Genomic DNA, 15,370 nt, shown 5'->3' with positions numbered 1-15,370 from the left:
CTGAGAAGTGTTTTTCAAACTGTGGGCTGCAACCAGCATAATTTAAAAGCAGAAAGAGAATGGAATAGAAAGTATTGGAATGGGATGGAAGAGAAGATATTAGTATAAAAGTAATGCTTTGTAGAACTTTAGTTTTGGGGTAGGTGTGTACTAGATTTAAATGTAAAATGTATTTCTTACTTTGGGTCATGGGCAAAAAATTTTCAAACCGCCCTTTCAGGGTTGTGTGCACAACCTTAACCTGACTGTTACTGAATTGCTGTCCAAAGTGGTGATGCCACTTTACAGTCCCGAGTGTGGTATACCGGTGTCTCTGTTGTTCTCCGTTCTTCCCAAAAGTTTGTTTGGATGGACTTTAAAACTTTTGTCCGTTGATGAGAATGAAACAGTATCTCATTGTGGTTTTAATTTGCCTTTTCCTGATGGCTAGTGAGGTTGATGTTAATCCCTTTTTTTTTTAATACAGGAAAATTAATATACTTTATCTGCTAGATACTAGATCAGTGTTGAAAATGGTAATGAGTGTAATCCTCAGTGGTATATTATAAATACATTTCCCTGAATAGTTTAAATAACTTGACTTGCTAATACTAATGATTGACAGTTGAGGGGCTTAAGTGGTTTAATTTTATGAGTTTTCTCTTTATACACGGTGATCTGTGCTCAGTTCTGTAAACCCAAATCTTTGAATTTGGCATAATGACCTTATGTTTGTATTCATACAAGGCCATCAGTAGCCATTACCAGCAGCATCATTTTATTGATTTAAATATTAATATTTTTATATATTTGTATAGATATCTGCCCAATATTTTTCTTTTAAAATATTATAATAAAAATATATGCATGTGGTATTTAAGAATATAAAAGGATAAAAAAATTAGTCTTTCTTTCTTTTTTTTCTTCCATTTCTCCTCCCCGGGAACAACTACTTTAAAAAGATTCATATATGACCTCTTCGATGTATACACTTTATTATTGTTCTCTTTTCTTTTTTTGTTTCTAATTTTGTTTCCCAAATGACATCCTAGTCATTGTTCTGTAGCTGGCTTTTTCCTCTACTTAATAATATGTCTTAAAGATTTCTTATTTCAGCACATGAATTTTACCTTATTCCCGCATGCGTGCTGCAACTAAAAGATCCCCTGTGCCGCAACTAAGACCTGGCGCAGCGTAAATAAATAAATTTTAAAAAAATTGAATCGATCTAAACTCCCAATAATGCTTCAGAATGAACTGACCAGTATTTAATGTTAACTTGTAAAAGTGCTCACATTTTTCAGTATGTATGTAGTTGTAGTTTGAATAGATGCTATTTTGTGGTTTCCAGCTAGATGATAGAATGTAGAATTTATGAACCTTTTTTTGCCTTTCTTCCTTTTACCTCTAAAACTAATAGAAAGCTAACAGACTTTAGCTTAATATAAAGCTAAATGAACTGTTAAATATTAGAATAATACATGTTTATCCAAAATCTTTCATAATCTGTGAAAGCTGATATTTTAAAATTAGATATCAAATTAAATTAGACTACTTCTGTTACTGTCTAAGTTAATTTACTACAAAAGAGTACTATCAACAGTCTTTTTTTTTTTAAACATTAACTGCTCTCATTGATAGTCTTTAAATAGCAGTTTACTGAGTTTCTCATTATAAAAGGCTTGTATACAGTGTTAGATACTGTTTTAATCAGTACTCTTTTATTTGCAAGCAACAGAAAACCAACATGTTCACTTAAGCAAAAGGGGAGTGGTTTTTGGTTTGTGTGACTGGGAAATTTGTTTTTTTTAAATAAATTTATTTATTTATTTATTGTCTGCATTGGGTCTTTGTTGCTGTGCGTGGGCTTTCTCTAGTTGCGGCGAGCGTGGGCTACTCTTCGTGGTGGTGCGTGGGCTTCTTACTGTGGTGGCTTCTCATGTTGCAGAACCCGGGCTCTAGGTGCGCGGGCTTCAGTAGTTGTGGCACGCGGGCTCTCGACTGCAGGCTCAGTAGTTGTGGCATACAGGCCCAGTTGCTCTGCAGCCTGTGGGATCTTCCTGGACCAGGGCTTGAACCCGTGTCCCCTGCATTGGCAGGCGGATTCTTAACCATTGCTCCACCAGGGAAGTCCTGACTGGGAAATTTGAATGACAGGTTCTGTCAGTACTCGTGAGTTATCAATACTTATCTCCCATTTCTGCTTCTGTCTCTTGTCCTTATTCCCTTCTTCCACAAGGGAGGTAAAGGTGGGTTAGCCACATACAGCCTCTGGCCACCTTCATGGAAAGAACGAGCTTCAGAGCACTTCTCACTCAGCATCTGAATATAAAATCCCAGGCAAGACTCTCACTGGCCTGCCTTGCCAGTGATCAAGAGATGGAATACTGTGTTTGGGGGCCCCATCAGAATCACATGGTGTAGGGGAAGGGTAATTCTCTGAAGGGAATGATGCTAGCAAATGCTTCCAATAAAACAAACGTGCCAGATCTTTCTTTGGCATAAGAGGTGGGTGTTCAGCTATGGAGGTGGAATGGATACCATGAATAGGTAAATTGTAGGGTAACAAATGATTCAGAGAAGGCTATGAGAATTCAGAAGTGTTTGGGGGAGTTCGAATAGTCTTTTGGAGGAAATGGTACCAGAGTTAAATCTTAGGGTGGTGGTGTTATGTTCCACACCAGTTGGTTTCTTTCTTCATAAGGTCACTTTTATTCATCTTTTTCTTCATTCCCACAGCCAGACTCTGAATCCAGGTCTTTATCTTCTGGGTAATTTCAGAAGATGCCCTGTGTCTGGTCTGTTCCCCCTGTCCTATTCATTGTATACACTGAAGCCAGAGAAGTCTTTCTGGAACATTCTTCTCATGTCCCTGCCCTGCTCAAAAAGTCTTCATTACTTCATTCAAAGCCATCAACCTACATTACTGCCAGAATAAAGTGCTGTACAAATGCCTAAACCTAACATTTAAGGATCCGTGTTCTGATCCTAGAACTACTTTTCCAGCCTTAACTTCTGTAATCCTTTACTTGGACTCTGTTTGACAGCATTTTGCATAAACAGCTGAGAGGAACACAGGGACTGTTTCTATAAGCAGGTTTGTCTCAGTTGGTGACTTGTGTTTCTTCTCTTGCATTTGAGGGTATTCCTCTAGGTTCAGTCTTCCCTTTAATCCTTTTCTGCTTTCTCTCATTTGTGCTTATGCAGATGAGGCCCAAATAACTTCCAGAAGACAGTGAAATGGACTGGATTACCATCGTGATGCTTATTACTAGCATGGTGATTCTGAGATTTAATTGAATCTGTGAAAACTGCGTCTTTGTAGTAGATGGATATTTGCTGAGATGGAGGAGGTTTCTTTCTTACTATGTAGGCTCACCAGCAAAGTCTGGCCCAGAGTGATCCCTTGGACTTTTTTCTGCAGAAACTAATGGATATAATCTTATTTGGAAAATCTTTCCAGTGAATGAATATGAGGGGGTACATTGTATAAAATAAAAGATCTTGACCTTTTATATTCTATAGCATACTTTCTTTTCCTGGTGCCCTGTACCCTTTTAGTTTGTACATGATGAGAGTTAACTAGATGTGAGGAGGGCGCAGGAATGGGGAAGGGAGGAGGCAGTTAAGACGTGACCAGCAACCCAAAACCATAGTTAATAAATCTTAGTTAATAAAACAATTGCACAAAAATAAATTTAATGTTAATCTCATAAAAAGTCTGCTATTTAAAAGTACGTTTCCTATTCTGTAAATATCATTGGAAAGTGTAATAATAGTAATGCAGGCATGGGCATGGCAATTCTGGAGAAACTTGTTTCTTTCCATAAGTTTCTTATTAAAATACCTCATAGACTTGTTCAGAGGATTAAATGAGATCTGCTTGCTTGTTATGAACTAAGCTCTCAAAAGCTATATATTTATACATTTACATACATATATATTCCTGGACTGTACATTTCATAAATTGGTGAACAGGCACGCCTCCTGTTGCTTAATTTACAGCTAAAAATTATAATCTGTTGTCTGTTTCCTCAGTGAGCCCCGCCCCCACCCTTTTCTCCCAGCATTGGAACCCTGCTTCTCTTCTCCCTTCCTTACTCCTTCTTCCTTTCTGTCTCAGCCCTAACCTTGTGCCTCACTGTGGAACTCCCCATTACATGGCTCTCAGGAAGAACTGGCCAAGGAAAGGGTGTGCTGCACCAGAGAACTTCCTGTCTGATTGCTGAGAGGCATTTCTTAGTGCAGCTGGTACCACGTGAGACCCGTTACACGTGTCCTCTTCCTTGGCGATGTCTTTTTCTCATTTATGTTCTTGTCAGATCTTTCACACATTCACGGTTACTTTTTTTTTTTTTTTTTTTTAATTTATTTTTGGCCGTGTTGGGTCTTCGTTTCTGTGCGAGGGCTTTCTCTAGTTGTGGCGAGCGGGGGCCACTCTTCATCGCGGTGCGCGGGCCTCTCACTATCGCAGCCTCTTTTGTTGCGGAGCACAGGCTCCAGACGCGCAGGCTCAGTAGTTGTGGCTCACGGGCCCAGTCGCTCCGCGGCATGTGGGATCCTCCCAGACCAGGGCTCGAACCCGTGTCCCCTGCATTGGCAGGCAGACTCCCAACCACTGCGCCACCAGGGAAGCCCCCACTGTTACTTTTTATCATGGTTACCTGTAAACCAGTTAACCCCTCTAGGTAATTGAGAACTGATTATAATTGTAATTTTTTTTTTTTACTTCTACTTTGGGATATAATGGGAAAACTTTAAATTTAGATTTTCTATAGACTTAAAGATTAGAGCTAAATCATTGCTTCTTGGTATTATTTTAACTTGACAGTTATTAGAAAAATAGAAGTATGCTTATCTCTTTTTGGGGGTGTATGTCCAAATAGGAAAAACCAGAAAATCCTTAGTTTGTAGAAATGATGTATTGATTTGTAATTATACCATTTCTTTATTTACAGGTAGGCGAAAACCAAGAGTACATCGGCCTCGTTCTCCAATATTGGAAGAAAAAGACATCCCACCCCTTGAATTTCCCAAGTCCTCTGAGGATTTAATGGTGCCTAACGAGCATATAATGAATGTTATTGCCATTTATGAGGTACTGCGGAACTTTGGTACAGTTTTAAGGTTATCTCCTTTTCGCTTTGAGGACTTTTGTGCAGCTCTGGTGAGTCAAGAGCAGTGCACACTTATGGCGGAGATGCACGTTGTGCTTTTGAAAGCAGTTTTGCGTGAAGAAGACACTTCCAATACTACCTTTGGACCTGCCGATCTGAAAGATAGCGTGAATTCCACGCTGTATTTCATCGATGGCATGACGTGGCCAGAGGTGCTGCGGGTGTACTGTGAGAGTGACAAGGAGTACCATCATGTTCTTCCTTACCAAGAAGCAGAGGACTATCCTTATGGACCAGTAGAGAACAAAATCAAAGTTCTGCAGTTCTTAGTCGATCAGTTTCTTACCACAAACATTGCTCGTGAGGAGTTGATGTCTGAAGGGGTGATCCAGTACGATGACCACTGTAGGGTTTGTCACAAACTCGGGGATTTGCTTTGCTGTGAGACCTGCTCAGCAGTGTACCATTTGGAATGTGTGAAGCCGCCTCTCGAGGAGGTGCCAGAGGATGAGTGGCAGTGTGAAGTCTGTGTAGCACATAAGGTTCCTGGTGTGACTGACTGCGTTGCTGAAATCCAAAAAAACAAACCATATATTCGACATGAACCTATTGGATATGACAGAAGTCGGAGGAAATACTGGTTCTTAAACCGAAGACTCATAATGTGAGTAAATCTGGTCTTAAATTTTTGTATGTATTTAAAATTAAGCCAACTTCCTTCATGATTGTTGTAGAGCTGTGCTGCTGATGTGATGTAAACCTTGGTGATTTAATAATGAGTTGTATAGTTTAATAATTTCTAACTTGAAAGAATATGTACATTAAAACAGTTTTTAAAATTGTCAGGAAAGAAGGGTGTCTGAAAAAAAGCAAAATACACACCATTGTACTCAATGCCTAGGATGGAAAACAGAACGTTACTTACTAGGTGGGAGGCCACATGCCATTGTGGGCCCTTCCCCTGTTAGATTCCCTGCAGCCCACCATGAGGTAATCTGCATCCTAACTTTGGTGTCAGGATTTTCTTGCTTCTCTTTTTAGTTTTACTATATTTGTACATAAAATGGAGCAGCAAGAACAAAGAAACGGTCTAAGGAAAGATCAGTGCCGCCATGATTGGTTGCAGCCTCCCAGGAGAAGTTAAACCCAACAGACTCCTGGTCATAGTCTGGCTTGTGCTTTCCTGAGGGTTTTCAAGAGATTCTTCCAGGCAGGACAGTGGGAAGGGCGGGAGGAAGCCTGGGAAAGTGAGGGTGCTTGGCAGGGTTGTAGTGTGGACTTGGTTTTGGGCATCCTGTAGAAGTATGGTCAGAGGGAGTGGGTTACTTTGTATTTTCAGCTTCTAAAGCTTTTCTTTTTAAAATATTTTATTTATTTATTCATTCATTCATTTGTTTATTTATTTATTTTCTTTTGGCTACGCTGTGTGGCATGTGGGATCTTAGTTCCCCGACTAGGGATCGAACCTGTACACCCTGCAGTGGAAGCGCGGTGTCTTGACCACTGGACCGCCAGGGAAGTCCTCAGCTTCTAAAGTTTTCAAAGCCTTCTTCAAGCTCTCAGAATTAGGTCAAATCAGAAAATTTGTGGTGTGATGAAATGAAAGAGCAGGCATGGAGAGGAGAGAAGGAACTTCATCAGCACATGGTCAGGCCAAGCCAGGTACAGAGAAGTATCTTAGCCAGGCCCACCCTTAGTTTTTAAAGATAGTACAGAATAAACAGCGAATTTCAGAATTTTGTACAGTTGTCTTCTTGTAGTGTTGCTGTGGAGAAATCTGAATCCATTCATTGATTCCTTGTATATAACCACTTTGGACTTACCTGGAAACTTGTCGAATCTTCTCTTTGCCTTCAGTGTTTTCTGCAGTTTTAGAGTGATAGGGCCTTATGTGGGTCTGTTTTCATCCATTGTGTGTGTGGTGGGCACTTGCAATCTGACAGTTGAGTCAGTTCTGAGAACTTCCTTTGAGGACTTCCTCCTCTCCTTTTGCATGTTGTATTTATCTTGAACTATTACTTTATTGAATGTTGGGCTTCCTATTTTGGTCTTCTGATTTTATCTTTTCGCTCCAGTTTTCCTTTGTCTTTGTCCTCTTTGGAATGCGCGCGCGCGTGCGCGTGCGTGTGCGTGTGTGTGTGTGTGTTCAATTTTTCTAGAAGATTTCCTTATCTTGGTCTTCAAGCCCTACTATTTATTTTTTCTATCTATCACATTTTTATTTTCTAAGAGCTCTTTTGTTCTTAAAATCATCCTCCTTTTTTTTTTTTTTAACTTTTTGGGTTTTTTTAAATTTATTTATGGCTGTGTTGGGTCTTCGTTTCTGTGCGAGGGCTTTCTCTAGTTGCGGCAAGTGGGGGCCACTCTTCATCGCGGTGCGCGGGCCTCTCATTATCGCGGCCTCTCTTGTTGCGGAGCACAGGCTCCAGACGCGCAAGCTCAGTAATTGTGGCTCACGGGCCCAGTTGCTCTGCGGCATGTGGGATCTTCCCAGACCAGGGCTCGAACCCGTGACCCCTGCATTGGCAGGCAGATTCTCAACCACTGCGCCACCAGGGAAGCCCCATCCTCCTTTTTAAAAAATAAAATCTTAGTTTTTTGTTTTCTGGAAATAATAATTTCTCTTACTTTCGAGGATGTTATTGATAGTTTTTTCATGTGTTTTTTCCCACTGTGAATGGTCTCTGTTTCTTCCAGGCTGCTTCTTCCTGCTGTTTGTATTGGTCTGTCTCTTCCATCCTCAGATGTCTATTAATCCTTAATTTTCTGCTCCTGATTAACACTGCGGGATTATACAGCTGATTGGAAGTTCTGAGCAAGTGTGTGGGCCATATCAATTTTGAGCTTAATCGTTGAGTGATTTTCTTAGTCTTTTTTCTTGGTGATCCCTGATGTCACTCACTATCTTTAGTCCTTCCTTCTGAGCTGGTCAGGTGGCCCAGAGAGGCCTTTTCTGGTGTTCTGCTTGGAGCATGAGGGTTTGGCTGGCTGGGTGGTGGAGGCAGGCTGCATTTTCCATGCACACCGCATTTACTGTGTACATAGCCACTCAGTACCTTGGTTTTCTGTACAGTACCTTTGTTCACACCTGCACCTGGTGTCCCCTGGTCCGGAGAACCTCACTTTTACCTCCTGTAGAGACTAAACCTTTAGTGGCTTTAAGTGGATAGATAAGTGGCCTTGGGATCTGCTCCTAAAACAGCTTTCAAGCACTCCTCTGCTGTCGATACTCCCCTCCTCATTTTGGTGATTGTTGGTTCTCAGCTCCACCCTTTATGTTTCGGATTGGGCTTTCTTGGCTCTATTAAAGGCGGTTATCACTTGTCCATTTGCTTTCCTGCTTCCAAAAATTTTTTTGTTGTCTCTCTTATTTTCTCTAATCTTTTAAGATTAGATCTTTAAAAATATTTCTTTAGTGGTTTTAAGAGGGTTTCAAGAGGGAGCAAACTGAGATGTGTGGATTCAGTCTATTACCTTAATCCAGAAACTGATATGAGAAACAGTATATGAAGTTTTAAAAGTTTTAAATATACAAAGTATATTTTGTATGTTTTGGTTTGGATCAGTTATTTTAAAATTTTGTATAAGTTTTTTTTTTTTTGCCCCGTATCTCCCAAACATCTGGTTGTGGTGTTTATTGTGCCATCCTTCTCATATCATGCTGTGGAGATGGTAGCATGGAAACTTGTGTTGGTGAGGTCATTACAAATGGAAAGATAACTGTAACCACATTTTGGTTTGAAGTTTAATGCAGTCTTTCATTCTATGTGAAAAGTCAGTGAGACTGCCTTTCAGGGAGCCTGGTGCTTGTACTCTCTAGATGTTCATCAGCACAGCAGTTAACAGACCCTATCCACTCAGTCTCATGCGCCTTCCCGGAAGGGCTCAGAGTCATCAGGATTGCTGTGAACAAATCAGGAAGTAAATGAAATTTATTCTGTACTCCTGTTCTCCCATTCTTATGTTCCCTTCCCTGTCCTGCCTTTCCTCACCCTTTTTGGATGTTCATTCTCACTGCCTCTCACTTCCTTCCCTGTGCTGCCGTTTCGGGCCCCAGACATGCCAAAGGTGCTTTGTCCACATATAGGTAGGCCTTGACATCTGTAATGTAAGGCTTATCACACAATAATCAATGGTGTAGGCCTTGGTGTTAGGGACCTATAGGTGGAACTAGTTGCTGATGGGTTAGTAATAACAATAGCCAACATCAACATTTATTGAGCACTTAATATATGCTGTACAGTTTGTTTGTTTTTTGCTTTTTACATATTATATTTACGTAGAAAAAAAGGAAGTTAAAATTTCAACAGCTTTTTTTTTTTTTTTAAACAAAATGTATATCCCCAGTCAGGAAAATGGGTAAATCTAGAGAGATCCTCAAGGAGTTTATTAAACTGTCAACTTGCCCTACAGACAGTAACAGATTTAATTTATCATTGGTTTGAAAAGTTCATTTTTATTTTTATATAACCTAAATAGTAAATTTGCCTTTTCTCTGAAAATTTTATACACAATTTTCTAACCTTCAAAAATGACAATAAAAAATCAAATTGTGTGTATAAATTTTTATTTTAGTATATAAGAAACTTTTTCTTTCTTTTTGACATTTACGGTTTCCCAATATATATCTTAAATTTGTATGTTTACTTTTTCTTTTTTTGTCTTTATCCAGGTCATTTATTACTAGACAGTTGTCATACAGAGTGGTTAAATATTAAAGCTCTGAAACTAGCCCTGGTTTGCATTCCTGGCCTTGTTAATTACAAGTTCTGTGTCATATTAAAGCACCTACAACCCTTCTAAGCCTGGTTTTTTTCACCTATAAAATGAGAATTGTCATTGCTTCATGAATTGTGAATGCTTGTATGTTTATTTATTTATAAAATTTATTTATTTATTTATTTACTTTTGGCTGCGTTGGGTCTTTGTTGCTGCGAGCGGGCTTCCTCTAGTTGCAGGGAGCGGGGACTACTCTTTGTTGCGGTGCTCGGGCTTCTCATTGTGGTGGCTTCTCTTGTTGCGGAGCACAGGCTCTAGGCGCGTGGGCCTCAGCAGCTGCGGCAGGTGGGCTCAGCAGCTGTGGCTCGTGGGCTCCAGAGCGCAGGCTCAGCAGTTGTGGCACACAGGCCCAGTTGCTCCGCGGCATGTGGGATCCTCCCGGACCAGGGCTCGAGCCCGTGTCCCCTGCACTGGCAAGCGGATTCCCAACCACTGCGCCACCAGGGAAGCCCCTGTATGTTTACTTTAGTAATCAAGACACTATTTGTGAAGTATACCTAGTATTTTTATTATTCTGTTACTTACTTTAACAGCTTTATTGAGCTGGGGTTTTTTGGTTTTTTTGTTTTTGGCCGCGCTGTGCTGCTTGCGGGATCTTAGTTCCCCGACCAGGGATCGAACATGTGCCCCCTGCAGTGGAAGCACAGGGTCCTAACCAGTGGACCACCAGGGAATTCCCTGAGCTGTTTATTAATTTATGTATTATAAAATTCTATTGTTGTAGATGTACAATTCTATAATTTTAGTAAATTAACACTGAAAGTCCCACATCCCAGGAAACATTTTCTTCTGAGACAAATCCAAGTGGTTGGTTACTCCACATTTCAGTCATTCTGAAAGTGGTCTCATATCTTTTTACAGTTAATCTTACTCCCATTCTCAGCCTTAGAAAATCACTCTGTTGTTTGTATAAATTTGCCTTTTCTAAACATTTCATATAAAAAGAAACATATAATAATATTATTTTGTATCTCAGTTCTTTCACTTAGAATAATGTGTGCCTTACAGTTTTCTAATAAGCATTTTATTTATACATTTTTTTCATTAACCCTCACAACAACCCAATAATGTGGGTACTATTTTTATACATTTTATAGATGAAGAACTAAACTCAGAGAAGTTAAATAACTTGCTCTAGGACTTGCCCAAGACTCTATGGCTATTAGGAAGTAGGACCTAGAATTTTTTTTCAGGACCTATTTATAAGAATATTTTCTTTTCTTGTTTCTTCTTTTCTTTTTTTTTGACCACACCATGCAGCTTGCAGGATCTTAGTTCCCTGGCCAGGGATTGAATCCGGGCCATGGCAGTGAAAGCGTGGAGTCCTAAACACTGGACCGCCAGGGAACTCCCAAGAATATTTTCAATAACTAATTGTATACTGTAGTCTAGTTTCCAAGACATCATCTTGAGAAGTCTGCAATTTGCCTTGTTTTAGCTGTTAAAAGCAATGCTTATAACTGGGGGGAGAAAGATAGTATAATGGTTTTGGCTCTATTGGGACTGGGTTTTTCTGAGATCTTATAAATTTGAAACACAGGCATTTTTAGAAAATATGACGTAAATTAAGTGGTGTTTCAAAAAAGTTCTGTTTCTTGATAATTCAATATCAGTATATAAAACAACACTCAGACAAGTAGAAGAGAAGACCCTTTGAATGTGGTTAAATAGGTGCAAAGCTTTAAAATTACAGGAGTGAAGGGACTTAAGAAGGTACCCATGCATGGATTTGTGGTACATTACCAATGAAATGAAATAATCCACTTTTCTAAATTGAACAGATTCTTTAAATTACATGTTTGGCAGGGAAACTATTCACTTACATTTATTTGCTTTAAAAGTTTTAGTCGTAATCTCTCAAACTGCCTTTCTTATTGCATAATAAAGTACACAGAATTTAATGAAGATCTCAGATGAACAAGTATGATACTTTTTTTCATGTGTTGTGACATTTTGACTATTTTCTTTGTAAAAAGTCAGATACAAAGATTTTTTAAATTTTTTAAAATATTTATTTATTTATTTGGTTGCGCTGGGTCTTAGTTGTGGCTCACCAGCTCCTTAGTTGCAGTATGTGGGCTCCTTATTTGTGGTATGTGAACTCTTAGTTGCAGCATGCATGTGGGATCTAGTTCCCTGACCAGGGATTGAACCCAGGCCCCCTGCATTCGGACCCCCACCAGGAAAGTCCCTAAATATCATTGTTAATAATAGTTGTTCCTTGTGAATAATTTGAGTAAATGTGAAAGATTTTACATCATTTTAAAATTTAGATCAAAACAATTTCCATTTAAGCGCCCCCTTGTGGTAGATGATATGTGGACTCCTGATGAAAGTTTTGAAACCATGTAAATTGCTCAGCTTATGTTATGTGGAGATCTGGTATATGTTTTCCCTGGAAGTCCAGAAGCTTAAAATGATAAATCAGTGGACTTATTGCCCAAGGGGGTTATGTCTAAAACAAAGTCTGGGGCAGTGAACACTTTTTAATTGTAATGCTTATAGAAACTATTTTTCTCTTATTGCTTTTATTTGTTTAATACTCATTTAAAAATATGTTATTTGAGTAGGTTAGGGAATAAAAGAAAAGTTCTTACACATCAGTTTATAGTCTACCTGAGGAACCAAGATACTTACTGAGCAAACAATTTAGAGATCAATTTCAATCTGTTATGTAAGAGGGCCAGTCTTTCTTAAATATTGTTTTCATTCTATCAATCCTTTGCTCTCAAATTGGGACTTCTAGTAAAATAGGAACTGCCAGATTAGACTAGCACCTTTTCCTGTCACTGTCTGTTCTGAATAAAATTACCTTGAACACATCATTTTAAAACTCAGCATTTTTTCATTTTCCAGATGAACTAATTTATGCTTTTTAACCTGTACAGCTTTCCACCTGCACCTCCACATTCTAGCCATAAGCCACCTATTTACTTGCTGACTCAGTTGCCATCAGACCTACGCTTGTAATCCTTCTGCCTGTGCCCAGTTCTGCATACCAGCAGCCCCCTGGACAAGTCCACATAGCAGGCACCTCAGACATAACATGTCTAAAACTGCATGCATCACTTGCCCCCATTACCTACCCTTCATTCAGTGTTGCCATCTCAGTAAATGGGATCACCATCCTACTGGCTGCTCAAGCTAGAAACCTGGGAATAGTCTTTTGTCCTATGTTGTTTGTTATACCTTTTAATTACCTCTTAAATATTGAATCAATTTCTCTCCGTTCTCACTGTCAACATCATCTTGATTAGACTAGTTTAGTAGTCTCCAAACTGGTGTACGTGTAACTCCCCAATTCTGTTCTCTGTTCCATAGCAGGATTATTATTATTATTTTTAAAAAAATATTTATTTATTTAGGCTGCATCGGGTCTTTGTTGAGGCACACGGGATCATTTAGTTGCGGCATGCGAACTCTTAGTTGCAGCATGTGGGATCTAGTTCCCTGACCAGGGATTGAACCTGGACCCTCTGCATTGGGAGCGTGGAGTCTTAGCCACTGGACCGCCAGGGAAATCCCTATAGCTGGATTATTTTTAAAACAGCCATTCTGATCAGGTTTTTTCCCCCCAAGTTGAAAAACCTTTCAATTACATACTTCCATTTGCTGTTAACAGAAAGTTCACAGATCCCTAATTTTGTGTATTTATTTCTTTTGCTTCCCACCACCCAAAACAAAATCAATAAAAAGCAAACTAAAAACCCGCAAAGCCTTTCGACTAACTTATCCTTCAAGTCAGCCTATTTATGCCATTTCCTAGGGCTTTTTCCCCTGAATTTCTCTCCCTCTTGCACCGTGAAACACTTCTTTTTTTTAAAGCACCCATTACACTTGTAATTATTTGTTTTAAGGTAAATATCATATACTTCATCAGATGAAGAACATAATAGCAACCCTGCAAGTTGCACCCACTACATGCTGTCAGTGTTCGAAGCACTTTATGTTTTAACTTGCTTAATCCTCACAACAGCATTTTGATGTAAGTACTGTCACCCCATTTTTCAGATGGAGAAGTTGAGGTAAGAGAGAGGTTAAGTAATTTATCTAGTATCATACAACTAGTAAGTGGCAGAATCAGAATTCAGTCCCAGGCATTGTGACTCCAGAATGTGTGCTCTTAACCTCCTTGGGCTGCCTTTAATCTCTGACTCCTGAACCGCATTAGTTTCCTGTGGCTGCTGTAACAAGGCAAAGTGAGAGATTAATTTTCTCACAGTTCTGGAGGCTAGAAGTAAAAAATCAAGGTGTCAGTGGGCCCACTCCCTCCAAAGGCTCTAGGAAAGAATTCTTTTCTTTCCCTTTCCAGCTTCTAGTGCCCCAAGTGTTCCTTGGCTTGCTGGCAGCATAATTCCAATCTCTGCCAACCTCTGTCTCTTCAAGAAAGTCTAGGCCTTTTCTGTCAAGTGCCTCAAAATTCTTCCAGCCTTTTCCCATTTCCCAGTTCCTAAGCCACTCCCACGTTTTTAAGTATCTATTATAGCAGCACTTCCTTTCCCAGTATCAAAATCTGTTTTAGGGGACTTCCCTGGTGGCACAGTGGTTAAGAATCCGCCTGCCAATGCAGGGGACACGGGTTCGAGCCTGGTCTGGGAAGATCTCACATGCCGCGGAGCAACTAAGCCTGTGTGCCACAACTACTGAGCCTGCGGTCTAGAGCCCACAAGCCACAACTACTGAGCCTGCGTGCCACAACTACTGAAGCCCGCATGCCACAACTACTGAGCCTGCGCTCTAGAGCCTGCGAGCCACAACTACTGAAGCCCGCGCGCCTAGAGCCCATGCTCCACAACAAAGAGAAGCCACTGCAGTGAGAAGCCTGCGCACCACAATGAAGAGTAGCCCCCACTTGCCGCAACTAGAGAAAGCCCACGTGCAGCAACAAAGACCCAATGCAGCCAAAAAAATAAGTTAAAAAAATTAAAGCATTAAAAAAAAAAGCATGAAATCAAAATCTGTTTTAGTTTCCTAGGGCTGCCATAACAAATTGACCATAAAATGAGTTGTTTAAAGCAACAGGAATTTATTCTCTCACGATTCTGGCGGCTAGAAGTTTGAAACCAGTGTCAGCAGGGTTGTTTCTTTCTGGAGGCTCAGGGAGACTCTGTTCCATGCCTGTCTCCTAGCTTTTGGTGGTTGCTGGCCTTCCTTGGTGTCTCCTGGCTCATAGGCAAAGGCACATGACTCAAATCTCTGCCTCCATCTTCACATCACCTTCTCCACGTGTCTCTCTGAATCCTCTCCTCCTCTTGTAAGGATAGCAGTCATTTGATTTAGAGCTCACCCTAAATCCAGAATGATTTCATCTCAAGATCCTTAGCTAATTACATCTGCAAAGACCGTATTTCCAAATAAGGTCACATTCTACGGTTTCAGGTGGACATACCTTTTTGTCAACCCACCGCACTAGCGTTCCTCACTCTTAGTTTCTGTGGGTTTGTTTAGAAATGAAACTCAAAACTTACGGTTAGTCATTAACCTCTTACTTATCT

At 40.0% G+C, this 15,370-nt stretch overlaps 1 protein-coding gene across 14 annotated transcripts in view; it reads left to right on the top strand.

Annotated features, from left to right (window-relative positions):
- Positions 1-15,370, top strand: part of BPTF (bromodomain PHD finger transcription factor) — a 141,174-nt gene that overhangs the window by 30,086 nt on the left and 95,718 nt on the right. For all 14 annotated transcript variants that reach the window (XM_057535434.1, XM_057535429.1, XM_057535430.1 and 11 more), the window contains exon 2: positions 4,938-5,760. In XM_057535434.1, the coding sequence (XP_057391417.1) occupies positions 4,938-5,760 (823 nt within the window). The remainder of the gene's footprint in view (positions 1-4,937; positions 5,761-15,370) is intronic.

This window comes from Balaenoptera acutorostrata, chromosome 20, assembly GCF_949987535.1.
Source record: "Balaenoptera acutorostrata chromosome 20, mBalAcu1.1, whole genome shotgun sequence".
NCBI lineage: Eukaryota > Metazoa > Chordata > Mammalia > Artiodactyla > Balaenopteridae > Balaenoptera > Balaenoptera acutorostrata.
The sequence above is the reverse complement of the archived record's forward strand: the minus strand, read 5'-3'. Positions and strand labels throughout refer to the sequence as shown.